The sequence below is a fragment of the Cyprinodon variegatus genome, unplaced genomic scaffold (assembly GCF_000732505.1).
Source record: "Cyprinodon variegatus isolate N-32 unplaced genomic scaffold, C_variegatus-1.0 Scaffold829, whole genome shotgun sequence".
Taxonomy (NCBI): Eukaryota; Metazoa; Chordata; class Actinopteri; order Cyprinodontiformes; family Cyprinodontidae; genus Cyprinodon; species Cyprinodon variegatus.
In genome coordinates this window covers 2411-29470 of record NW_015151282.1, presented here as the reverse complement: position 1 = coordinate 29470, position 27060 = coordinate 2411, and the positions used below count along the sequence as shown (strand labels likewise).

At 37.8% G+C, this 27060-nt stretch overlaps 3 protein-coding genes across 3 annotated transcripts in view; 1 reads left to right on the top strand and 2 right to left on the bottom strand.

Annotated features, from left to right (window-relative positions):
- pno1 (partner of NOB1 homolog) overlaps positions 1-796 on the bottom strand; it is a 2561-nt gene extending 1765 nt beyond the window's left edge. The window contains exon 1 of the mRNA XM_015396897.1: positions 515-796. Within this exon, the coding sequence (XP_015252383.1) occupies positions 515-712 (198 nt within the window). The 5' untranslated portion in view covers positions 713-796. The remainder of the gene's footprint in view (positions 1-514) is intronic.
- A 214-nt stretch (positions 797-1010) lies between these two features.
- wdr92 (WD repeat domain 92) lies at positions 1011-7862 on the top strand. Its single transcript, XM_015396895.1, has 8 exons — positions 1011-1278; positions 3690-3790; positions 3955-4085; positions 4193-4294; positions 5544-5659; positions 6163-6297; positions 6783-6880; positions 7082-7862. Exons 1-8 carry the CDS (start codon positions 1093-1095, stop codon positions 7287-7289), a joined length of 1077 nt encoding a protein of 358 aa, XP_015252381.1. The 5' UTR covers positions 1011-1092; the 3' UTR covers positions 7290-7862.
- Positions 7726-27060, bottom strand: LOC107098982 (the record flags this gene model as incomplete). Its single annotated transcript, XM_015396896.1, has 16 exons — positions 7726-7958; positions 8240-8462; positions 9916-10073; positions 10571-10692; positions 12537-12771; positions 12911-13112; positions 13215-13464; positions 16093-16230; positions 16471-16593; positions 20775-20977; positions 21247-21468; positions 22389-22564; positions 24316-24430; positions 25966-26046; positions 26276-26361; positions 26894-27060. Coding segments are annotated over 16 exons (2641 nt in total), but the record flags the coding sequence as incomplete, so codon positions are not given.

Genomic DNA, 27060 nt, shown 5'->3' with positions numbered 1-27060 from the left:
GACATTAATTTATATGTTTCATTAACATACAATTTCATTATAAGGGTTAATCGTTGAATCCAGATTCAAAATGACACAATAATTTGTAAAAAAAAAAAAAAAAAAAAAGAACAAAAGGGGGGGGGGAGTAGTCAAGTAAAAAAAAGAAACAAAAGAAAGGAAAAAAGATAACCACAGTAAAATTGAAATAATAAAAGGGTAAATAGGTTTGAAAATCTAAGGTAGGTTAAAATTTCCCGGTTTATCAAAACATGACATAAGTTGGCATAATATTGAGCAAATTATCAAAAATGAATCAAAAATGAAAACTACAAATATGTCATTATCGTATCGTAGGTAAATCCATTAGTTGCTGCTCATATGACGCAAGAACGTTGTGCGCATGCGTAAAACACTGTAATTAAAGGGAAAGTACAAACATTGTATAAACCATCATGTTCATGAACTCAAATTACAATAATACCGATAAAATACACACAAAACACGCTCTAAGTGGCAGAAATTTTGTAATTACCCTCAGTTTTTCCCCGGAGATCGCTGGAAACTGCGGCCGTTTGATGGCCACGCTCTCCACCGTGTCCATATCTGCTCCCTCCTGCTCGTGTTTACGCTTCTGGCTCTTTTTAGACTTCACCTTCGTAAATTCCTCTGCTCCATCTTTACTCTCCCCAGTCCCAACTACCTCTACAGCTGGATGAGTTTCGATGTCCATGCCTGTTAATGGTGTTTTTAGTGTGATTGGGCGCAGAAACAGGAGCAATCTGCGACTACAGAGGCATGAGGTGCGATGGAAAGGACCTAAACAGCTGTCTCACCAACGCCTGAACGGTTCAGAAATTATTGACCTCTATTTTAAATTTAAATAAAAGAGTGATTGTGTCTCTGTTAGTAATTTTCGTCTAGTACTCTCTATAAATCAAATACTGTGTATCTCTGAATATGCTACATTTACTCAACGAGTACATATACAGTCAGGCATATGTGCAAACAGCAAAAAGTCCTGAACTGTGGGAGGGTCCTCGTTTTATTTTGTTTTGGCGTGGAGACAATTGTTGTGAAGAGGATTTTCTTCCCTTTCAAGTGTTTTAAAAGATGTCCTCGCCTCTTTCAAAGCCTCAGATTATCGCACACATCCAGAAGAGCCTGAACTACACGGTGTTTGACAGCAAATGGATTCCGTGCAGCGCCAAGTTCGTCTGCCTGGGAAACTTCGCCAGAGGAACAGGCGTGATCCAAATTTATGAAGTGCAACACGGAGAGTTGCAGCTCGTAAAGGAGGTAGCTTATCTGTCAGTGATTTTATTTTCTTTTTTAATAATTGTTATTCATTCAGTCTCTGAACCACTTATCCTAGAGGGTCGCAGAGAAGCTTCTAGAACTCTCTTGTATCCATGGTTACAGTCAAGCAGCTTGTAATCCGGAAGTTTCCTTTCACTGGATTTGCTATTGGATGGTTCACTGCAGAAACAAAGAGATGAGGTTTGAATGCAGTGTAGTACAGAAATAAATAATAAATAAGCTTCCTAATTTTGTACTGTTTACAAAATTTCGTTCTTCTACAATTAGAAACAAGCTATAGTTATATTACAGAGATTATTGAGACTCTACACATTAGCAATCCCATCCATTTGTTTTTTTTTTTTTGTTTGTTTGTTTAAATGTTCTGTAGTTTGTTAAAGTAGAGACCTGTGAAACATTTGTTATTATTGTGTCATTTTTTTTATTATGTAAATGCATGGAGGCAATATTGGCTCCAAAAACTGTCCCGAAAATATATGTCCCCCCCTGTCTAAATCAGACACAAAGAGTCCCAGCTTTTTAATTTTTGGCGTATAAACCTGTTTTATGATGACAAATCACTCCTGAATCTTTGGAGGTGATAGACCTTTTATTTTGTGAAGTTACAAGAGGGAACAGATTAAAGGCTGCTTCAATCTGTTCCCTCTTTTAACTTCACAAAATAAAAGGTCTATCACCTCCAAAGTTTCAGGAGTGATTTGTAATCATAAAACAGGTTTATAAGCCAAAAATTAAAAAGCCGGGACCCTTTGTGTCTGATTTAGACAGGGGGGACAAATTAAAACAGAGACAGACAGCCATATAAAATGTACAGCAAACACTATAGTTGATGAAGTTCAAGCCTAGTGTCTAATCATAATCTTAAGAATGTGCATATTCCTATGCTGGATGTGTGGAGCTGATGGGGATACCAATTCTGGCAATATGGGATGAAATAAAATGCCTGATGTTAGAACAAAGACTGTTTATTAAGGATAGTATGACATAGAGAAATTATAAGTTATTATAGAACACAAATATAGATTTAAGTAATAAATTTCACATACTTTCACATACATTTCCTACTGGATGTAGACTTAAATGATTACACGTATATATTCCATTTTCTATTTCATTTTTATTACAAGTATATGGTTGACAACAGTTTTCAATGGGATGAGGACATTTAGTTTTTCACATTTGCTGTGAAACAATGAGATTTTTTTAAGGAACATGTTGAAACGAACAAGAGCTGTTTGCTCCCAGAGAAAAAAGTAGACACTGATGGAGTATTGAAGACAGTTTGTCACATTTCCTAGAGTTGTTTTTTTTTCAACACAATTTCTGAAATATAGAACTGTTGTCTGATCAGAGCTTGTTTTAATACTTTTCTAATAAAACGTGTTTTTAGAACATAATGATGATGATAATAATAATAGTAGTAGTCATTTTATTAATGGTTAAATATTATTTATTTTGAACAACTTTCAGGATGAGTTGCTCCATCTGGCTAATTTGAATTTAGATGTGAATTGTGAAAAATGTATCTTTTTTAAATAGCTATAAATGACTTAAACTACTAAAAGATAAATGTAAATTTGTTGTAAAAAAAAAATAAAAAATAGGTTTGTCTAAAGCAAACCGTCACTGAGTAACGAAGTCAAATGCAAGAAGCATTTCTCCCAGGTCCTCTCTTCATGTTTCATGTTTATCTATTTTTCATGTCAACATCACAGCATCACTTTTACAGCCTCCAGCTGTTTTTCCTCTGTACTGCCCTCATTCTGTTATTATCTCTATACCTATTCCCCACTTCCTGATACTGCTACCACCATGCATTAGCCTGGGAATGTTGGTCACAAACAAATTATTTTGCATCCAGGGCAAAGAGTTAACATCTGGTCTCATGATCTGGTCAGTTCACACTGTTCCAAATGTTTGCTGTAGCCCTAAATAGAGCTGTAACTGTACATGTATCCATATCGATGTATTGATGAAATGATTACCAAACCAATTAAATTCTGATCTGCATCGTCAGCTTTAAGATGTGTCTTTATTTTGAAATTCACAAAGTGCAACACTACACTTACTGTCAATTCAATGAGTCACTGCTATTAGCTGGTTTTCCTTGGAAAGAAAACTTTGAAACTATCTGGCTGTATGATCCAGTTAACTTGTCTCTACAAAATGCCTTGAGGTGAAAAGTGTTGTGAAATAAACTGAATAGAAATGAATGTGTGTGTCCACCCCCTGACATCTGAAAGGCTGAGGGCTGCCTGGATTCAACACAGCAGTCTGGGGCTCCTTTCCTACCCTGTTCATCTGATTTATACCTATCAGTATTGCTCCTTGCCATTTTTTATTTTTCTAATTCTTTGATTTGAATCATCTCTTTATTTCCCATGTTGCAGCTGGAGAAACCTAAACCCATAAAGTGTGGGACGTTTGGGGCCACCTCTCTTCAACAAAGACACTTAGCAACAGGAGATTTTGATGGAAATCTTCACATATGGTAAATGTGAACTTTATTTTTTGGTAATTTCATATTTTTTTACCCTCTGTTTTGTAGATGTCCAATCTCTAAACAATCGATTCTGTTATTAATGGAAAAGGTGAATGGTAGAGGTAGACGTTTATTAATCGAGAGTGCGGTACACATATCTCTCACATCTACAGGAATCTTGAAGCTCCAGATGTGCCAGTCTACGCTGCAAAGGCTCACAAAGAAATAGTGAATAGCATCGATGGGGTTGGTGGCCTTGGGATTGGTGACGGTGCTCCTGAGATAGTCACAGGGAGCAGAGATGGTATGAAGGGGAAGTTTGATGAGTCTTAATTTGCACAGAGATGAAGGAGGTTAGAACATTAATAAGGAGGGAATCCGTTTTAATTTTTCTTCTACCGGGTTATGCAGGGACTGTAAAGGTTTGGGATCCCAGGCAGAAGGATTTACCTGTGGCCAACATGGAGCCTGTGGAAGGAGAGACCAGAAGGGACTGCTGGACTGTAGCGTTTGGTAATTAAAATATCCCTGAGTTTAAGTACAGACCATATTCAGGAAAATTAGATTTTATTTTTTTCCCATTAATCTTTAGTGGTCTAAAAAAAAAAAAGAAATAAAGATATAAACATAATTTGGGGTAAGCCTAGAAAATGTATTCATACCTTTTTAAATGTTTTTTTTATTTTTTTATTTTACAAACAACAACTACAAACTAGGGGTGCAACTAACAATTAATCTGACGATTAGTTTTTCAATAAATCAGTTAATAATGGTGTAGCCAAAGGTTCCTTACATAAGATTTTTCACTTAACTAAACCAGGTGAACCTAAAACTTTTCCCCTTGAGAAGTTCTGGATAGAGCATATTGACAGACGAAAACGCTATCTTAAATGCTAAATATTTATATATTTCTTTACAATTTTAATGTAATTTCTGCTCTAATTCGATTGGTTAGTCAGCTAAAGGAATGTTTTAGAGTCTCTATATTCCAGTTGATGATTAATAGATTACTAAATTAGTTGACGATCATTTCAATAATCGATCACGATTAATCCGATAAATTGTTTCAGCCCTACTACAAAGCAATATATTTTAAAGGGAATTTAGATGGAGAGCAGATTCCACAGCAGCGTCTGGTCAGTTCAACCCTACCATCTTCCTCCATCACTGTGCAGAAAACAGGCCTGGTCCAGACTGCAGCAAACAATGAGGTCAGCAGAGAGCATCATCTGGGCTGACCTTCCCTCCATCCAGGACTTGTAGAAACGGGTCAGGAAAAGGAAAGCTAACAGACCCCTATATCATGTGGATGTATTACAATCACACCCTTGCCCCTTTTCTTTCCATAATAATAAAAAAAGAAAATTGTTTATGTATCTAAAGTGAAGTCATATTCTATGATTATTTTCTCACAATCCCAGCCGTATAAGGCTGATTGATTCTGATTGTGTGGTTTTTCAAAATTACTTATAAATACAAAGCTTAAAAGCCATGGCATGATATACATTCACCCCCCTTTACCTTGATGTCCTTAAAAGAAAATTAGGGACTAAAGTCGCCTACAGACTCACCATAATGTCCCACTTTTTGTATATCGATTATAGAAAAGTTATTGGTTGTAAACTGGAAACAAAAGCTTGTTATAATGAAATGCCATTACCGTAATAAATTGTTAAAGATACGCTCTGTCTATGCAATGTTTGCAAAAAAATATGAAAATAAAGCCACATTGTTGGATGATTATGTCTACTGTAAATTTCAGGTCACGCCTTCAATGATCAAGACCGCTGTGTGTGTGCTGGCTACGACAATGGAGACATCAAGCTGTTTGACCTGCGGAACATGTCTCTACGATGGGAGACCAACATAAAAAACGGGGTGAGGAGAAAACCTCAGCATCAAACTCCCTAATAAGGAATATGCGACTGTGACTTAAATTAGGGATTTTAATCATTTGTTTGATCTGTATTCCTCTAATTTAACAGGTTTTCTAGAAATATATAGAATATATTTAAAATAGGTTCAAGAAAAGCAGCAGTTTGTTGACAGGGTTGAACTTTAGAAATGTCACCTAAGAGGCTGGAGATGACGTATTCATCCCAAAACCAGTTATATGTGTGGTTAGAGATCATTATCTTAGTGAGCTGTGTGGCTCCCAGGTAGAACAAGCTCAACAGTTTCAAAGGCAACAGACCTCAGAAAAAAAATCTGCTTTTCAGTCATAACTGACCATAAATGGACAGGGAGCTGAAGGCTTCTGAATATAAACGACTGCACTGCTTTGATTGTTCAGCCGATGCTCTTATTCATTCCCTCTTGAATCTAGATGCGGATGATTGCAAAGTGGAGCCTGATATTTTTTTTTCTCACACTCTGAGCAGGTATGCTGTGTGGAGTTTGACAGGAAGGACATTAACATGAACAAGCTGGTGGCCACGTCTCTGGAGGGAAAATTTCACGTTTTTGACATGAGGACGCAGCACTCCACCAAGGGCTTTGCCTCCGTTTCCGAAAAGGTGATTATCCAGGGTGGAGCAGGAGAGACGGTCAAAAGATTATTGTCCTAAATATTTATCCTCCGGTTGTTGGATTTGGAGGGATATAAGGCTGCCTGTTGTTTTCCCACCTGGAAGCATTTTTGAGGGGGTGTGTTTGTCCAAAGTCCAAATTAGAGACAAGACTGGTGAAAAGTGCGGCCTTTTGTGGGGAAACGCAGTCGGTGCTCAGCCGTCTAAACAAGCATCTGTTAGACCAGAGACATCAGTGGTTACAGCTTTTTAAACATTTACTTCAGGTTTACCGCATAGAGCATTAACGTCTGGAACCATCAGGTTACAGCAGGATTTCTGGTATAAAAGAAAAACCTAAACAAACAGTGGGCCATTGCTATTTTTATTTACACCCAAAAAAATAATAAAACTGATCCAGAAAGTTAAGATAAGTTTAAAAAAAAATCTATACTTGATATTTTCTTTTTAAGTGAAATATTTTTCGCTTTCAGGCTCACAAATCAACCGTCTGGCAGGTGAGACATTTGCCACAGAACAGAGACGTCTTTATGACTGCAGGGGGAGCAGGCAACCTTCATCTCTGGAAGTAGTAAGTAATCAAAGGTTAATTAGACCAGTTGTGTAACGATAGTTTTTCAAATGGATTAATTTCTCTGTGCAAAAGTATTCATACCCCACCGTCATTTCCACATGGGGGAAAAAGGCTGCGGTATCACACAAAGAAATCATTTACACATATTTTATAATACTGATGTAGCTTTTAATCCAGTTTTCTTTTTTTAATTTCTAGTGAGTATCCTGCACAGAGGAGCAAGAAGGACTCTGATGGAGTGGAGGTGGGCGTCGCTGGCACCGTCAACCTCTTACAGAACGTAACTCTGTCCACTCAGCCGATCGCCAGCTTGGACTGGAGCCCCGACAAGCAGGGACTCTGCGTGTGTTCTGGCTTCGACCAGTCTGTCCGCGTGCTCATCATCACAAAACTCAACTCTGTGTGACAAACAGGGACCAAAGGGGGGTGGGGGACAAATGGGAGCATCTGAAACTCTTTTTTTTAAAAGCCACAAACTGTTTCCATCTGCAACCATTGGCAGTTGGATGAGTTCACCTCAAGTGAAATGGGGAAGAAAAAAAATTTTTTTGTGGAAGGACAAGTCTAGGAATGTGTGTGTAAAATATGATCCTACAGAACACAGTGATACAAGTTAGTATAAGCAATATTATTCACCTGCATGTCAGGGATGTCAAGGTTTATAATCTAGATTAATTTATGTTTGAGGCTCACTAATAAACCTCTGTTGGCTGGATTTCCATGTTGGGTTTGTTAGTTTTCTGTTTCGATCTGATTTTTTATTTTTCCCCACTACAACCTGTTTTCAGATTAAAAGTGTTCTTGAAGAGATTCATCAGTGTCCAACGTCAGGCATTACTGAAATATATGACATCACAGTTCAATAAAGGCAAAGTTCTTTATGAATCAAGCACAGAAGAAAGTGCCATAACAGGTAAATGGAGAATAAACATTTGTCAGACCCAGCCTTTGAATTTGAAGAAGTTCTGCAGATCTGGATCGTCTTCCTGTTTGTCGTTGATTTTTGCGTAGACGCTCTTGATCAGTGCGGTTTTGGATTTCTCCTCCAAAATGTTGATGTATTTCTCAATGCAACCTGTGGGTAAAGTCCCAGATATGGTGCATTAAAGGTTATGACATTTGCAGTTTTTGTTCTAAAAGCATTCAAAGTTATTTTAATCGGAAAAGGTGCAACAAATGCGGTAGGGCCCATAAAATACTCAGAGATTTGTGGCTTTGGCTCGACAAAATATGAAAAATTAGTTAGGGATTAGGATTATTTTTTTCACACATCATCTGCTATTCCAAAAGTATTGCTTTAGAATTCTTTCAGTAGTTGAAAAGGCATACAGGTTTGATCATTATGACAGTAATTACTTAGCCCCATGACTCTGCCATATGACACCAGACTCGGGTTGAGCTGTGGGTGGTCATACTGTTGCTGTGACATCAGCAAACGGACGATCTCCCCACTGATGAAGGCGTCATCCAAACTCTGCTCAGCCACAGGTTTCAGGGGGAACCTGCGATACACGTCGACCGCAGCCTGAGCGTCTGAGGGTTCCAGCAGCTCCACCAGCTCAATGTATGCATCATGGATCTATCGTCCAAATAATAAAGATATTTTGATTATAACCCTTTATTAATGACATCGTTTCTTTGTTATAATGTGTAGCCTTTGTGTGCATTTTTGATATTAGGCATGGGACTGTTTGGTGGCATCTACTGATTATTATTATTATTATTATTATTTACATCCATATTAAATCATGACAATTACTGACAGAAAGCATTTTACAATGCAGGGATTCTATACAGTCAGGATTTTGTCTGGATAACTAGTGGAAAATGAAGTCCCCTATCCTTTAGTCTGAGTGTTTCATGAGTCTTTCTTTATTTTTAATTTTCCTCGTACCTCTCAAATTTATAAAAAAAAAAAACATTATTTAACAAACTGCCTTATTTCAGAGATCTGATGGTACCTATGGAATCACCAGATCTCTGATGTATGACAGCTTTATTATTAAGGGGTTTTATATGTAAACATGCTTCTAACAGCACTTTGTTCTCGGAGTGCAACGATAATAGGGATTCCTAGAGATCTAACAGCAGAACGGGAGGTTAGCGCTTTAAGTTATCAAGGCTCCTTTCCTCTGGAACAAGTCCCAGATGTTTAAGGCAAGGCTTAAAACTTTGGTTTTTGATAAGGTGACTTAGATGACTGTCTTAGATCCTGAGCTGCCTCTGTAGTTAGGCTGCTATAGGTTTAGGCTGCTGGAAGACATGATTGTCCACTTTCTCTCACTTTGCTACTTTATCCTACTAGACAATTGTTAGATGTTTGCTATAAACTATCACAACATATGCTCTGGCAGTGTTTTATCTTACAAGAAGTTACACCTAGACTGAAACTTGGTTTAACCCTTGTGTCTTCATGTTCTCTGTCTACAGATTATATATTTGCCTCTGTATTTCTGTGTGTAGCTTACTCTCCTAAAATAAATGCTGTTTATATGTGTGACTGTTTAAGCCTTTAGTATTTGTAACTAGTTCAGAGCTTAATATTCTCTTTATCATATACCATTACTCCTGTGTGTCTTCCTAAACCCCTAGTCAATCACAACAGATGGCATTGCAGTTATCTTTTTGCTTTTTCAGGAGGGGCGCTGCTAGAAAAGCAGGTACTTCATACAATTGCTTAAGATTGCTCAGATAAGTAGACACTGTTTATCAATGTGGATAGTATGATTAACTTGTCATGTATGTGAGTGAGTGTGTGTGTCTTTCCTTTTTCTTTTCCTGCAAAAATATCCACTGTAGAACTATCTGCCATGTTTGTTAACTTTAATATTTAATATTATTAAATGAATCTAAAGAATTGGGAGCACAGTTAAATCTGAAAAGTCTGGAAGTTCTACATACAAAGTTTGTTCTAATCATGACACAGGAATCACTACAGATACAACTTTATCTTATAACCATTACAATCATGAGCGTAAAAATACATGAGGGAATACCCTTCATAAGACAAACTACTACTGTTAACAACCGACCCCTGGTGCCATGGTGATGACCTCTTGGTAGAGCTGCTTTGCCTGATCCTTGGTGTCTGCAGAGCGTGAGAGAGCCCTAGCCAGACCCAGCCGTGACACATGGGACTTTGGGTTTAATGGGGTTGCTGAGGCGCCGCCTCTGCTTCCTACTGACGAGTCTACAGATATAATCACATTGAATCATAGATAAGTTTTACACGGAAACGACCAAAAAAAGTTAAGCATTTTTTCCCCTTTTTTTCACATATTCAATGAGCTGCTTGATCTTAAAAAGAGAATTAAAGTCAAATGTTGGTCTTGAATTGTTCTTCCTGATCCTATTCTATTTTTTTTTCAAGGAATGTTTTGTTATTATCATTATCCTTAAGGATTGTGACAGTCAGACATGATATGATAACATTGCCATATTAAATAAAATAAATAAATAAAATAAAACTGGCTATTCTTAGTTCATGCTTGTGATCAATGATAGTGTTATTTAATTTTCTAGACTGTATTATACATAAAACAAAATATGTATTTATAGAGGAAACCCAAAAACTTGATTTATATTATTTCTGAGATCAACATACACAGCTACTCCTTCTATTCCTCATTTTCCTTCTTTGTAGTTTAGAGATTTGACCCAGAAGGGGTTCAAATAGACATGGCTTACCTTTTGCAGTCACACAAGTGTTGGAACTACAATCCTGTTCAGACCTGTTTGCAGGGAGCTTGGATTTGGTGCTGTGAGGTTTAGCTGATTTAGCTGGTTTTGCGGCTGCACCAGGTCTCCCCCTACAGGAGAAAGAATGTTATGCCAATTTTTTATTTTTTTTTTAATATAGATATATGTATATATATAGGCTGTGTAAAACAGGCATATTCATTATAATAGTAAATCACGTTTTTTGCCAAAAAAACAAAAACAAAACAAAAAATCTTTTAAACAATTAGAATTTGTGTAACACTGAAGTTTTATTTATAGCTAGACAACCAATAGGAGGATAAAGAATGATTTGCACAGCTCTGATTTGCAGATCTGCAGGGTTTTTGTAAGGTTGAGGTCTGCTGACTGATACTTTTTCTAAAAAAAAAGGTTGATTTTGTGTCTGGTTAACCATTTCCTTCTTGATGTGGTCATATATTTTGGATCATTACTGTTTTGAAAGACCGATTAGAGGACTCATTTCCTTTTTTTTTTTTTACAACACACCAAAAATTTGTTTTGATTAATTTCCACTCAGCCTTTGTTTAGGCAGGAAAATACAAGGCGGGAGAAAAATATTCCCCAAGCATCTCTGATTCTCCACGCTACTTACATAAAATACAACTGACCAAAGCTCACAGTTACAGATGAAGACCCAGAAGAGTTTAGCAAACTTCACACATTTATGTTGCCTCCTAAATGAAATGTAAAAATCCTGTTAAAGTTGCCTTTTGGGCTGTCACTAACGATTATTTTGCAAAACGATTAATCAGTTGATAATTTTTTCAATTAATAATCGGATCGCAAAAGGTTCCTTTAAGAAGATTTTGTATGAAATTAAACCAGTGAAACAATCTTTTCCACTTGAGGAGTTCTGGATAGAGCATATTAACTGACGAAAACATTTTTCTATCTGAAATGCAAAATAATTATATATATTTTTTACTTTTGATATAAATATTGCTGTAATAGGGTTGCTCTGTAAACTACAGGCATAATTCACAGTCTCTGTGCTCCATTTAACGATTGATAATTTACTAAATTAGTTGACGATTACTTCAATGATCGATTACGGTAATCATGATTAATCCGATTAATTGTTTCAGCCCTAGTTGCCTTAGATACAAGGTTTTTGCAGCAGTTCTCCAACAAGGACCCACTTTGCTCTCAGTACCTTTAATGACTTTACATGACTAGACAAACAATTATAGACTTTGACAGACTTAAAAATATAAAAATATTCTCTTTACATATTTAACAGGAGTTTGAAGGGTTGCCAATATCTGTAGCAGAGATTTAAAAAAAGTAAAAAACAAAAAAACAATGAATTAATAATAATTATTATTTCAATCCATACCCAGAGAGAACCAACACATGCACAGGGAGAACATGCAAACTCCATGCAGAAAGAACCCAGGCTGGGATTTGGACCTGGAACCTTTTTTCCACAAGGCAATAGTGCTATCCACTGTGTCACTCTTATGTGAACATAAAGGATAAATTGACTCTGACTAAAAGTGTTTATTTCTCATTTTTGGATTAAGACTTGTCAAGTTAAATTTAAGTTAGAGAATAAATTTTTTCTCTATTTTTTAGATAATTTACTGACAATTTGTTTTAAGCTTTAAAGCCATTTGTATGGCGCCCTCCTGGGGTTTAATGATCGTACTGCATTTGAATTTTGAATCCGTATGAGTATTGGTTCAATTCATTTTGTGAAAGCACTTAGAACAAACTGACAGTCGCTCTGCTGCTATGGGCGTTTCATTAGCCTTTAAGGTTCTAGCATGCAGGTTAGAAGGTCTGCTTAGGCTTTAAGTGATGCAGGCATTTAAGCAGTGGTGCCCAATAGTGTCTCCACACTAGAAACATCCACAACCAAACATATAAAGAACAAAAATCCCAAATCTATCAAGCTTTTTCAATAACTTACTTGGTTGTTAGAGTTTTGGTTGAAGGCTGAGCCGCCTTCCCTGCTCTGATGGAGGGACCTGGGTGGGGCTTGGACATAGAGGCTCGTCCTTGAGTAGGACCTCCTCTACCCTGCTTGGTGGCTCTTTTTTTCATGTCATTGCTACTCTGGGCTTTCTCTTGGCTTGGCTGGGTGCTGGGGTAAGTGGCTGCCTTCTTGTTTTCCGCCTCCAGATGCTCCTGCCACCACTTTTGTTCTGCACAATAGGAAGAGTTACTTTAAGCAGCAGCAGATAAAAATTTACACAGTTTAACAAAAAATATTCACTACTACCTAGCTGAAGTCTTGAACTAACTCTGGCTCTCTGATCTAAAGGATGGAAAGTGCAGACTCACTGCTCAGCTGCTCAGGTGGATCTCCAGTTTGAGCTTTGTCTTCCAGCTCAATGCTAGCCTGGAAGCTGAGGCGGGCATCGCTGAGGACTTCATTTGACCTTTCTGAGTTTAGGTTGCTGTCATATTGAGCCAGCTGGGCCACACCCAGCTGGCATAGAGTATGGCTGTCACATGGAAAGGTGACAACTGCAAGCTGACAAGTCTGTGCCAGATGACACACATTATGAACATTATTCATAAATATGTGGAATTCCTTAAAATCGTTTTAAACGACAGCTCAAATGTAGAAAATAAAAACTCCTACCCTCTCCTGCATATCCAGCAGCTCTTGGCAGGGAGATATGCTGGTCAGACGGATCAGAGCTGTTAGGGCCTGACACCTCTTGGCCACCAAGGAGGGCTGGTCGATGGCTGCCTGAGCTCGGCGTTCACGCAGCTGGATCAGTCTCTGCAGCAGGGCAAAGTGAGCATCCAGCAGCACCCACTCCAGCTGCTTGCTCACCTCGCTGTGACACATGCACTGACTCACACTCTGGGCAGCCAGCACTGCTACACTGAGAACAGGAAAGGACATTTGGCCTCTCTTAATTAGAGTTCATAAACTAAATGTGGTGGCATAAAATGATACACTTTTGTTTGACCATTAAATATTTGGAGTAAGAGACAAAGGCATAGGTAGATAATAATTATGAAGGAAGAGAAAAACAGATTCAGCCTTTTTCTTTTGTCTATCAGCAACTTGTAAATCTAGAGACTGAAATTTCTGGGCATAAATCCCTATACTGTTCAGCACTTTGCAATAAAGCACTTTATAAATAAAGATATGATTAATAATTGGTACAGGTTTGCTGGAGCAGGAATGTAGGGAAACTGGAAATAGTTGCATCAAGTCTTTTTTCCTCCAATCAGAAACAGGCTAAATTGATGCCATTAACAATGCACCACTGCTGCCAACATACAGATTTTCTCACTATAATTCGAGACTCTTCAGATCACTTTGCAACTTAATTTTCCAAAAAGTGACTAGTTCCTAATATAGCAACGTTTTTATATGTTGGAGACTTTGGCAACAACATGAAAGCACCGATCATATTCGTTAACATAGCAAGATTGATTTAAAGGGTTCAAAAAATGCAAAACCAAGTTTTCATCATCATAGATGAATAACGATAGTCCAGTGGGTGAAATTGATGTACAGAGAAGTTCAAACCTCATCAACACCTCCTTTCTCTGCAAATCTCACAATTCTTAACTTCCAACATAAAACGGGCAAATTCAGATGAAGCACTGAACTGACGTAAATTCTGGGATGTTGCCTTATTTGGTTCTGGCCTGTACTTTTGTCACGCCCCGAAATTGACATACAGACCAGCCCACTGGTTCACTGGCTCAAGAACATGAATAGAGTTAGATGTACGACACCAGTTTAGCTGTTTATTCTACAGTTGGGTTTACTTCTACAATAATTACAAAGCAGGCAGTTTCTCTATTGAAAATGAGCCAGAACCACGGGGGTAAATGCAAATTTCCAGGCTGCATATAGAGAAAGGGGACATTTTCACAGTCTTCCCGAGGATCCGAAGAGTCGACAGGCATGGATTCTTTTTGTCTATCAGAAGATCCCTGCAAAGTTTGATGCTCAGCTGTTCATTTGCTCTAAGCATTTTACCGAAGACAGCTTTCAAAATCTTGGACGGTTCAAAGCAGGATTTGCTAAACTTCTTTTACTGAAACGAGGGGCTGTTCCGACTGTAAGGCCATCACAATCGCAAGCTGGAAGTATGATTCTGTCTCTAAACTGTTGATAGCAATGCTAGCATATCTATGGTGACCTGATTTGGATTTCTGAAAAGTAGGACACTTTTTTTGGGGGGGTGGGGGTATTGGGGGGGCTGCTGGGTCGCTGACTGGAGCGGACATTATCAGCTCCGGGGCTGGTCCGAACCTGACCCAGTGACGGTATGCTTCGCTCCACGCCTGCCGGGGCTACGTTGTCCAGGCTACAGTCACCGGGTAGGGTTCGGTCACTCCGTCCCCCGATGGCTCCCTGCACCAGACCAGCCCAGGCTCGGTTCTGCTGCATTGTAGTCGACCAAAATCCCGGACGATTTGAAATACCTCCCAGATGTTTTTAGGTATGAAAAGTAGGACATGTCCGAAAAAAAGAGGACGTCTGGTCACCCTACCATATCAACAGTTTGATTTTTCAGTGAGTGAGTGCTTGTTGCTATGGTGACTTTGTCATGTGTCATGTCTTTGCTCAGCAGCTTCGCTCGTTGTAAACCAACCAATCAGCGCACAGCTCATCTAAATATTCATGAGCATACCATAAAAGGAAGAAAACCTGTCATTTCATTCTAGGGCTTTAAACCAGGCTTGCATTAGGGCGCATAGAACAGCAAATATGCCATTTTCAGCCCAACCATTGTTACACACTCTATTCAGAGACCTTAAGGACCTGCACCAAATACCCTATAGAGTCATTCTATGACCCTTTAAGGAGTATTGATGTAGATTTGTTTTTCATTTTTAGTTCTCAACATATCTAGAGTGTTTTTAACCACTTTCTATCAGGATGAAGTTGATAATCCTCTCTTCTAAAACCTGGATTTTGAAATTTGCAAGTTTATGACATCATCTAGCGTTTTTTCAGACAGGGAATAACTTTCCTCGCTAAACAGTTGGCAGCAGTGTGCTGAACATGCTCAGTTGGACCCTCCCTCTCATCAATAGGACAGAAATTTTTAAATTTTTTTTGGGGGGGGAATGGCTTTGAGGTGTAAAAGTAAAATTATTCATATGATTTAGTTTGTCCTGACTGTTTATATTAATTAATAACAACCTGATAAGATTGAATCTTTTTTTGTTTGTTTTATACATAATTCAAAATTATGTACTTGGCATATGCTAAAATCTGTGTCCAACCAGGATATGGTGTTCATTCATAGCTGAAAAGCTACTCAACGTCCAGGGAAGTTTGGCTGCAGTGTTAGATATCGTTGTCACATAAGGACTGGAGAGCTGGAGGCGTTTTTACAAACGCTTCTGTGAATCTAACTGATTGGGAGGAAAGAGGGTTGTTTTTTGCCGTTGAATTTTGGGGGTGTGAGTTTACTTTAAGTTAAGCTTTGATATAAAATTGTGGTTGTAAGTGACATAATGTGTCTCCATAGGTAACCTACGTGTGATAAACCTGCTCAGGAGTCATGGACTTCTCAGACAGCATGCTCTTCTGCTGCAGCTGCCCAAGGGCCAGCAGCCCACGCAGAAACTGGGCGTTCAGGCTGCAGAGGGGGTCTGACATGCGCTGCTTCTTCTGACTGCAGAAATAAATAATAAAACAAGAAATACAAATGGAATTTATAAACAAAATCTCAAACTTCTACATTTTTAAAACAAAAAAAAAATCAATATAAAAAACCTTCCCCATTCTCCCTCCTGCAGGCCTGAACAGAACATCCTGATATATTACACATGCTGTCATGACCTCACACTTTCCCTCTCTCCCTGAATGCATCCACCTCCGCCACACACTCAAACAAAACACACACTTAACAAACCTCTTGCTACAGTGTTGGCTGACAAAGTGCTCCAGTCCCTGATGTAAGAATAGAGCAGCCTCCTTCTCTGTAACCTCACAAGCTTTCTCCTCCTGCTGCAACAGAGCCAGTCCTGTGAAGAATCTGGAATAAAGCAATAAGCACAGTCAGTGCTGAAGACAAGATGAAGATGTGAGACTGTGTTGCAAAAGTATGCACAGCCCTTACATGGTTTTCAAAAGGGCAGGGTGAGGGTTAGATCCCTTTTTTCACAAGATCACCAACTCCAATGTGTTTGGAGGAATCTCTTTCTTCTTTTGCTTGTTTTAAAAAAATTAAAAATACAATTGTTTGTTGAATTTGATCCTTTTTACCTGCATAGCCATTAATAAAACATTTAGCGTTTAACTCAAACAACAACGTCTGAGGAGATAAATTAAAGAAAAGAAAGGATGTAATTTTCTAAAAAAAATGTTTCTTACTTTTTGGAATGAATGGTTTCTGTTTTGTTTATCTATACATTTTTATTGTCCGTGTCCAACAACAAAAGCGAGAAATAAAAAATAAAAAAAAACAACAACAAAAAAAACAATAACAAAAAAACAAATATTTGTAGTTATTAGTCTGTTTGTGGGAAAACTATATAACCAGATGGTCCAGGTTTTATAGTTGAGAGGGTCACTTTCCTACACTTATGACAGAATCCTACATTTCCCTCCTATTATGGTCATCTGCAGGGGCAAGCTAGAAGGGGGGCCATGGGTGGCCAGGGCCACCCTTACTAAGTAATATGTTTTTCCCATTAAAACATACATTACCACCTTGATTTCTTTCACAACTCTAAATAAAAATTTACAAAAAAATTATAGTAATTAATATATTATAAACATCAATATACTAACATTGAATAATAATAATAAAAAAAAACGGAACTCACTCTTTTTAGAACTATGTTTGTATAAATATGTGCTAGCTAGGGCTTCATGAAAACTTAGTCTGTCTTAACAGATTTATTTGGGACACATGGATGTTTTCTTTGTTCAAATTCCAGTTAATGCAGCGTGATCATTTTAGACTGACTCTAGACTGGTTTTAGTGATTATCAGTTTTTTACCCCCCCTCAGACAACATTGGTTCCTGCTTGGCCACCCCCATAGAAATTTTCTGGCTGTCACTGGTCTTCTGACCAGGAGGAGGAGCTTATTTGCCTTGGCCAAATAATGTTTTATTCCCCTCTTGGATTTGCATTATGAATTGGTTTGAAAACATTCCAGTTTTTCTAAATGAGTTAAAAGCTAATTTGATCACGACAAACAGGTTTAAATTGGAAGGCAACCAGACTTCCACTCTGTTTTTTTTTTTAAGGAGTTTTAAAAATTGTCCAGGAGAGTTTTTCCATTCTGTTGTCTCACACCAGAACAATCTCTAGTTGGAGCACTGATATATTAAAGCAGCTCCTGAACAGATGCATATCAAAATGCCGCCCCTTGCTCTCTTCTTCTGGATTGTTGGGGACTCTGCTGTGCATGGGCTGTGTGATTGTTTTTTTGGATCATAATGAGAGTGCTTATCTAATCTCTTTGGAATGGGTCCTATGACTAAATTTGAAATGCTTGGAAGCTGAAACCACATCCCCTCCTCTGTTTAGTGATGGCTTTTTTCTTTTTACAAAGAGGGCTTCCTTGACGCCTATCAAAAAAAGATCTGTTCTCTCTGTCCAAAATCTGGACAATTTGGTCTTCAAAGGTGTATCCTTTGCTCTTGAGGTGCAAGTTTAAAGCCAAACTTGTCCAGAGCTACTGGCTCTCCTGTGCAGCTCCTTGCATTTGTGCAATTGTTGTTTGGTTTCTCTAATATACTGTAGGAGGCTGTGCAATCCTCACTGCAATGCATCGCATAAACAACACAGCACAAGTTAGGTTTGGGTGTTCTGTCTTTAGGAAGAACCAGCTTTTGTCTGAGTTAGTGTTTGTATGTTGGGTTTTGGTAGTTTTTCAGGAATTCCATTTGGACACATAGAATTACAATGTTTTTGAGTATCTCCGTTTTCTCCTCTGTGTTGCATGCAGTGTTGTTTTTTTCTCCTAATGGGATAAAGTTTGGCTCTCAGACATAAAATCCATGCTAAACTATGAATCATCTTACTGATGATGGTTTTCAACCATGTTAACCACTGAAATATGTTTGACTTGGAACTGAATGTTTACTTATTTACACTCTTATGCTTTGAAAGGTATTTGTGGTGAATTTATCACATATATCTGCAGAGTTATCTTTTTGATCATGATTTCAGCTCATTTCACGCTTTCATTTGTTCTTCTAATGCACAGCCAGGAGGGTGTGTGTTTACAAACAATATATAACAGTCCGAATATTATCTAATTAAATAATCTATATCAGTGGTCTCCAACCCTGGTCCTCAAGATCTACTGTCCTACAGATTTTAGATGCATCCCTGCTTCAACACAGCTGAATCAAATGAATCAGCTTGAAAAGGTAATCAATCATTTGATTCAGCTGTGTTGAAGCAGGGATGCATCTAAAATCTGTAGGACAGTAGATCTTGAGGACCAGGGTTGGAGACCACTGATCTATATACTGCCCATACTAGGTGTGCAATAAATATTTCAAAGTTGCACAACAAATATAAAGACTTCCGAGCAGTATTTAGTATAGACTAGAAATGGTCCCTAAGCCACGCTTTTGAACATTGCTGAACACACAGCACCATGCAATGCAGCAAACAGGTCATGAATAAATCTATGAGAGGTCAAAGCCAGATTGGATTATAAAAAAAAAAAAATAAAATTCTTAAGCATTTCATGAAGCACAATTTAATGGATTCATAGTTGGTCCATGTTTAGTCATGATCTCACTACTCTTTAATGCCAGCTTCAATTATAACTATCAAATCAGTTTAATAATAAAAATAAGACATTTAAGAGTTGTATTTGAATGAATATGTTTAATCTCTCCAAGATAGGATGTCTCAAGTATCCAGTGCTGACTGTGAAGGAAGATTTAGTTTTAGATTTAGGCAGAAGCTTGGTTTGGTGTAGAAGGCTTACAGCCGTACATGTTTGAGCCCTTGCCTCGTAACGCTGCCAGTTCTGTTAGCTCTACGCCTGCTGAAGACACAGACGTCCATCCCCGTGAACACTGGGATGGAACTCAATGGGAAAGGAAATTATTCTTATTTATTTCAACCGTTGCTTAGATTAGCTGTGACCAATACGATTTACAGATGACCGTTGATATATGATTGGCCAAATTTAGGTTTTCAATCGACATATAACTAACTGGCCTGCATACAATAACGAGAAAAAAACCCCACAGGATTATTTTTTCAATAGAAATTTTGTAACTTTTGGGACAATATAGTCTGATAAAGAGTACATTTATATATATGTTTAAGCCAGCATGTTTTGACATGTAAAAAGTATCCAGAAAGCTCTTAAAGTGGCACATTTGGACAAATATTGTAAGAAGGACATACGTGAAAAAAAAAATCTAATTTATGTTCTAGTATCAACCTCTTAACATTCACCTCATTTTGGGAAATTCTCGCCTATTTTGCATACTCAAATGGAACAACAAAAAACAGGAACTGTAAGCCAAATTGTACATGTGTGATACATTATTTGAAAGCTAACACCTTCTAGTTTCTGAATATATACATGAAAATTGGGTGAGTAAAACACAGAAGCTGCATCAAGCACAAACTGCATCAGTTCAAACAACACTCAAAGTTTTTTATTTTATTCTCGAAAAAAATAGGTCTTTTTTGAACGGCAGTAATAAAGACATTCTTGCTTGTTGTGGCTGCTTTGTCATATTTACATTTTGACATGCTGCTAAATCTGTGTTAATTATGCTTTGGTGCTTGCTGTGTCCATAAAATTAACTTGGTGGTTGAATTGTGGAGAATGGAAGCTTTCCAACGATGTCTAACATGTCTATACTGGTAAACATTCTACCAGTGTAATTTTCATGCATTCTGAGTTATTAGTTGTAAATGCTTTATAATGGTGGGTTTTGAGAGGATAAGTCAATAAACTCATGCTAAAGTACTGTAACATTAGATATGCACTATATATTAAACGCCACTGGTTGTTGCATTAGTTTTAAGGTTTTCAGGTGCCATTAATTGAGGCTCTTCTGATACATTGGGTTGATGGGAATCAAGGATCACAATAGGGTTATGGGGATGAAGAGAGGAAAGATTTTCCTGTTTCTCTGTGATATTGTGCAAAAAAAACCCAAAAAAAACCCCAAAACAACATACTATATTCTGTAGTTTCTAGCATGAGATGGTCCTTCTGTACCTAAGTGCAGGGTGCAGGGGGTGCAGCGCCAGCCCGGTCTGAAGGTGCTGTAGAGCTTCCCTGCTTCTCCCCTGAAGCAGCAGAAGTCTTCCTACATGGAGGCTGAACTCCCAGCTGTCGGGACTCAGAGACCAGGCATCCAGGTGCTTCATTAAGGCTCGATATATGTAACTCTCCTCATCTTGAATCCCTGCATTGCGATTCTGAAACAATAAATGCCCCAAAACCTTCATTTAAAGCTGTTCACATCACTAGAGAAAAGTTTTTACTAAGAAAATCTTTACTGGATTAATTTGTTGGGCTATTTGGAAAGGAGTGTGGACAAGTGCTTGATAAATAATACTGTATGTAAAAAATTAGTTCTGCTAAATCTGTAAAAGCTCAAAAGACATTTCTGATGTGTGTGTTGAAGTCCTGAGGTAAACCTTTTGGGTGCCAGTTTTTAGAGATTGTTTTTAAAGTGAGGAGTTACCTTCCCAGCATTCTTGGACAGCCAGATGTAGAGGGTCTGTATGTAGTCTGATTTGTTGGACTGTCCTTGCTGTCTCAGCAGGTGGTACTCCTTATCCAAGGCCCGCAGCTGGTTCTCCACAGTGGGCGTGCCAAAGAAACCATGCAGCTTACACACTGCCAGAATCTCATCCTGATAGGCGGATGATTTAGCATCACTTAACCCCTCACTATCCTTATAACCCTAGGGAAGACAAAATAACTTTTTTTAATTTTACCGTTGTATAATTCAGCATCATTAAAGCTTTATAACACAACCACAATCTGGTGTCCATCATGAAAATGTTTAACTTGCTATTCACTGCAGAACTGAAATTATTTCTGTGTAAATGTGCATTAATGCCTACTGTTGCACTGACCTGTTAATTGGTGGCAGCCCAGGGTGGGGCTCTGTTGGTGTGGACACACCTGAACTGCTTTGCCTGACACTGGTAAAGGCATAAATGACACCTAGGAAGGCAGCTGCTAATTCTTTTAAGTTATGTTAGAGACTGGTGCTTAAAACTAGCTGCTGAGAATTGAGGACCTATTTAAAAAAACTAAAGAGACAGACGGTAAATCTGATTTTTATATAGGATCTTACTACTGCCGCTGTGTTTAGAGAGTATGTGTAATTTGAGTGGAGTCCTTGTTTGATTTGTACACCTTGATTTGAAAATGGCTGCAGTGGTGTAAATATTTGGGAAAATGTGTATCCATGTTGTGCTTTATGGGTTTGTATTGTATGGTATTTATGGTTAACTGTCTGGGCAAGGTGCAATATTGTGGAAATTTGTAAAACTCTCATGTATATATGGAGATTAGGTTCAAATATTCTAATGCCATTTATAGTTTGTGTGTCCTGAATATTCCTAAGGTTTTTACCTGACTGTTGTTTAGACTGACCACAAAATGGGGAATATAAAAAGAATGGAAAAAGTCTCTACTGCTCTCTAAAGTCATGGGTCCGCCCCTTTCAAGTGTGGGCTGCAGTTACTGAAACGCTTGACACCTACTTTTTTTTTTTAGAAACTATCAAAGCAGGAATTGACTCAATGTAAGAAGTTTGAATGTTTTATGCAACTAATCAAACTGCTGTTTATTTTTTATTTTTTATTTGTTCACCTTTCTGTGAAGGCTGTAAATCTCCAAAGAGTTATGCTGCTCCTCCAAAACGAGGCCGAGCAGGAAGTGGAGCTTGGCATTTCTGGGACTTAGTGGGATAGCCGATGCGTAACAAGCAGCCGCCTGCTCCAGGCTGTGCAGAAGACACTCCATATTCTCCTGCTTTAACTGGTCCCCTGCAGAAGGTGGATGGAGAAGAGCACTGCTTGTTTACACATTAGTTAAAAACTTACAGACGGGATTTATTCTTGCTGAACTGCATGTGGGCCTCACATTGGAGTAGCATCTATATAGATCTAGAAGGAAACAAGCTCAGTTCGATGGACAGTTCAGTCGGTTTTTGATTCGGACTTGAACTGGGCCACTCTAACATAAGTGCTTGCTTGCATGTTTAGGGTTATGTTAGAAGATGAACCCCAGTCTGAACATGTATGAACATTTTTGCAACTTCTAACAAGTTCTCTTCCAGTACTGCTCTGTTCACACATCTCATTCTTTTGTAGGTTTGTACTGAGAAGGGAATTGACTGAAATAGATGTTATAGGGTTATAGATTGGAGGAGCCTGAATTCAGATGGACATGAAAATGGTCATAAAATATTTCTACAACTTTTTGTTTAATGTCATGGTTATGTTCTGCTTTCTTATATATGATATCTTTTTCATAATGCTGGATGCTTCAATGTGTTTTGACCAAAAACAACAGATAACAAAACTTATTTTTTTTCATTTGTCAACATAAGACACTAATTCAATCAATGACTGAATAAATCGTTTAAACCCATTTTTGTGATTTCTTGATAGGAAATATTTGGGAACACTGTATCAGAAATCATAACTTTTGAAATAAAAACAGAACGATTAAACCCAGTTTAATATTGCATCCTTAATCTGTGTTCAAGTAGCATGACACGGCCTTCTTGTTTTGCAGCAATATGACCCATGGGGTTAAACTGAGCCTCTCTTTAAGCCACTCAGCCTCTTAAAGCTCCCGTTTATATTTTAAGAGATCTGCCTCTCTCCCTGGATCTGGTGTTCTTTCTCTGTTCGGTTTCAGTGACTCTTATTCGGTCGTCTTGGATCAGTCTAAAATGTCACTTCTGTGAGTCATCAAGCAATTAAGGAGGCACGCATAGCTGAAAAAAGAAGGAACCCCAGCAGTAACTGGAGTCTCTGACACATTAGACACGAGAGGACGTCTCAGAGGCGACCACAAACGGCCCCATTTCCATGTATTTTTTAATAGCTGCAGCTGAGATAAGATGCAATGTCGGAATCGAGACACGGACACAAGGGCCCGGTTCTGATTTTCTATTGTATCAAAATCACATTGAACCACATCAAGGATTCATTTAGGAAAAACAGATTTAACATAAATGTTAGCAATGTAAAATATTGAAGGTTTATTTCATTCTTGATGGATTTTAGAACCGAGTTTCACATTGAAGAAGTTAGATGCTGTCCTGCAGCAGAATGTTCATTTAAGTTTATATGTATTGTAAATGGGCAAAGAGTAACAAAAATCCAGATTAAGGATAAAAAGGCTAGATTTAATCCATAGTTCTTGGCAGGATGTGAAAAAATGTCATGTCAAGCAAATAATATGGCAAGAACATTAAATGCACACACTAAACATAATTTTCTGCGGAAGAAGCAAGACAGTAACAAGAACAAACAGCAGACGTGGTCAAATGTCTGCAGGGACAGGATAGAGGGTTCATAGAAATTCATGAAACTCATTAAAAACCTTAATGACTTTGAAGAAGACAGTATAATCATTAGTGAGATATATGGTTTATATTGAAAAACAATGCAACAATAGCAGCATTATGGAAATTACATAAAATTTTTTATTTTTTATTTTTAGATTTTTTAGGGGGGCTGTGTTTCTAATTTGCATTTCTTACCAAACAATGATGAAAATATACCTGGTTTAGGTAGATGTTGGTTGTAGCAGCTGAGATGCTCCTCAGCCAGAGAACAAAGTTTATCCACACAGTGATCCTCTCCTGCCAGTCGGAGTCTTTTCTCCCAGCTACGCACCTAAAAAGAAACTCATAATGGTGAATATCATCCAGCATAAGGCTATAGAGAATGTGGGGAAGTTGAATTGTAATTATGGTGATGGCGCAAAAAAAATCAAATTACTGTAACTTTTAGTAGCCAGTTAATTTTAATCTTAAATAATTTAGGAGGATTCAACACTCATTGAGGTTTTTGGACTTGTATTTCTGGACATCTGGATGTTGAGGCGATACCTCCTATTAAAGATCAGAGTATTGGGGAAATTTAATAAAAACCTATCTGCTACTTTCCTCTCATTTTCACCAACAGATTCTTCGTATTTGAGTTGTAGTTGCAGTTGTAAAGTCTGCATAAAAGCTATATTTGATATATTAAGCTCATTAAAATAATTTAATAGAGGCGGTTAAACCAGTTTAAATTTCAGCTACTATAGCTGATATGAAGACTTCTTCTGCAGACGTATTTGGAGGAATGGTTAACTGTGTTTGCAGCCAAGCAGCTGCATCAAAAGCCTTTTGATGCAGCCCATTGAAAAGCATTAGATTCAGAGTCGTAAAGCATAAAAATGGCACCTGCCAGACAGCACTGTGCTAGATGCAAAGATTGGTGATGCAGGGATTAATACACTTGGGGCAGACCCTTGGTTCCAGGGAATGAATTTTCTTTAATCCTGCACCAAGAGAATTTGGACAATTGGATACTCATCTTTTAAGAATAACTTGAGAATTTGCATCAATATTTGGAGGAGGGGCAAAAGCTGCTGTCAATTCAATGCAAATCAGGATGTATGAAGGGGCAGTATGCATGATTGCTGTGCATTAGGTTTTTAAACTCTACGGCTGGCCTCCGGAAGAAATGAGGATCAGTGAACAAAGCAGAGTCCATTAGGATGTGGATCCAATAAATCTGTTTTGTAGAAACCGCAGTGAGCTGCACAGACCCCAACCTAATAAAAACAACTTTAGAATGACTTAGAACAGACTCTACAGGCCGTGCTGTCCAACACCAGTGCCTGACCTCTAAAATAGAAGAGTGGTCAGAAAATCCAACAATAAAACTGGAAATACAAATGTAAGTGTATTTGCCCTTCATTTGAGTAGGTAAATAAGATGATCAATGGAATTAATATTTTAAAATGAGACAATTACATATTATGCACTTGAAATTAGACTGTATTTGGTTTTTTTTCTTATTTGAAACTAAATTGTCTTATTCCACTGGCAAATTGTCTCACCTACCTGCTCAATTAAATAAATAATTTAATTGTTTTAAGGAAAATTCTTTACTTTTATTTCAATTTTTTGGAATTTAAAACATCAAACTTAATGTCTTACTCTATGCATTAAGGATAGGTTGGTACAAAGACAAATTGTCCATTACTTTTGGCAATAGGTTTTGAATTAAGGCATAAAAAACATAATAATCAGCAACTTGATAAAGGATATGTTGGTAAAAATTGCGTTTTTTTCAGGTTATAAATTGTCTGTATAAAAACAAAATGTACACTTGTGTAAAATCTGAGGACAGGAGGTCAGAAAACAGGAGGTAATTACCTTATAAACATGCTTGGTTTCTATCTCCAAACCTCCAGATGTTAGAAAGTGCTGCTTATACCAGTTGGTTTCTGTCACATCCTGAATAAAAAAGCAATGATTCTGAAAGAGTCCAGTGATGGAGTTATAATAGCAAATGAATAAAGCTGAGAAATAGAAATCAACATCACACAACCAAACACATGCTTTAAGGTGGAGATTAAAGTAGCTTAGAGTCTGTGAGAGCAGTTTTAAATAAAGGATGAGCAAATTCAGGGTCAATAGGAACGACTGTGGCACTGCTGAGCTCTGCTTCATCTTTTATTTTAACCTTTGCATCCAGGTCCCCTGTGGGTTGGAGTGGACAGTCCAGGGTGTGCGGCCCGAGCTCAGATAGTTGCATCACGCTGTCACATCCTGTTTAGTGGAAAAAAAGAAAACATAAAAGAAAAATGCAAATCATTTATTTCATATTGAAAAAATTACCTGTATTGAAATCCTCACTGTAGGAAACATATAACAGAAAGAAAGGCATGTATGCCAGCCGGATACAACATGTTTACTTAAGAAATAATACCCCTTTCAATAAAGAAACATAATCTTTGTCTACAGTACCACCACGTTATTTGATATTACAGGATGGGTTAGAGTAGAGGTTAGACAGAGAGCACCTAGCACATTAACAATGTTGTTATTCAAGCACCTCTAATGGGTAAAGCTACCCTTCAGGGTGAAATGAGGACATAAATCTTTAAGGATCCAAGAAGTGACAAAATTACTCTTTATAATTTATTACTTAAAAACATATTTCAACTATTCAAAAGTCCCATATGTGAAATATCTCTTTATTTCTAAGCAGAATGTGAATTATCACTTCAGCTGAGCTAAAAATTAGGTTCAGTTTAGAAAAACATAGATTTTTATGTAAACCGAGGCTCCAGATTTTTACCTCGGTAATGAAAAAAACAACGGACCATAGCTGCTGAAATCTTTTTATCAAGCTCCAACTCAGGGACCTTCCAGCAATCTCCCAGAGGACAGCCGCTAAGTGGGTCGACCCGTGATCGCCGGGCCAGCAACTCAATGTAAGGCTTGGAGAAGATGCTCTTTGGGTTA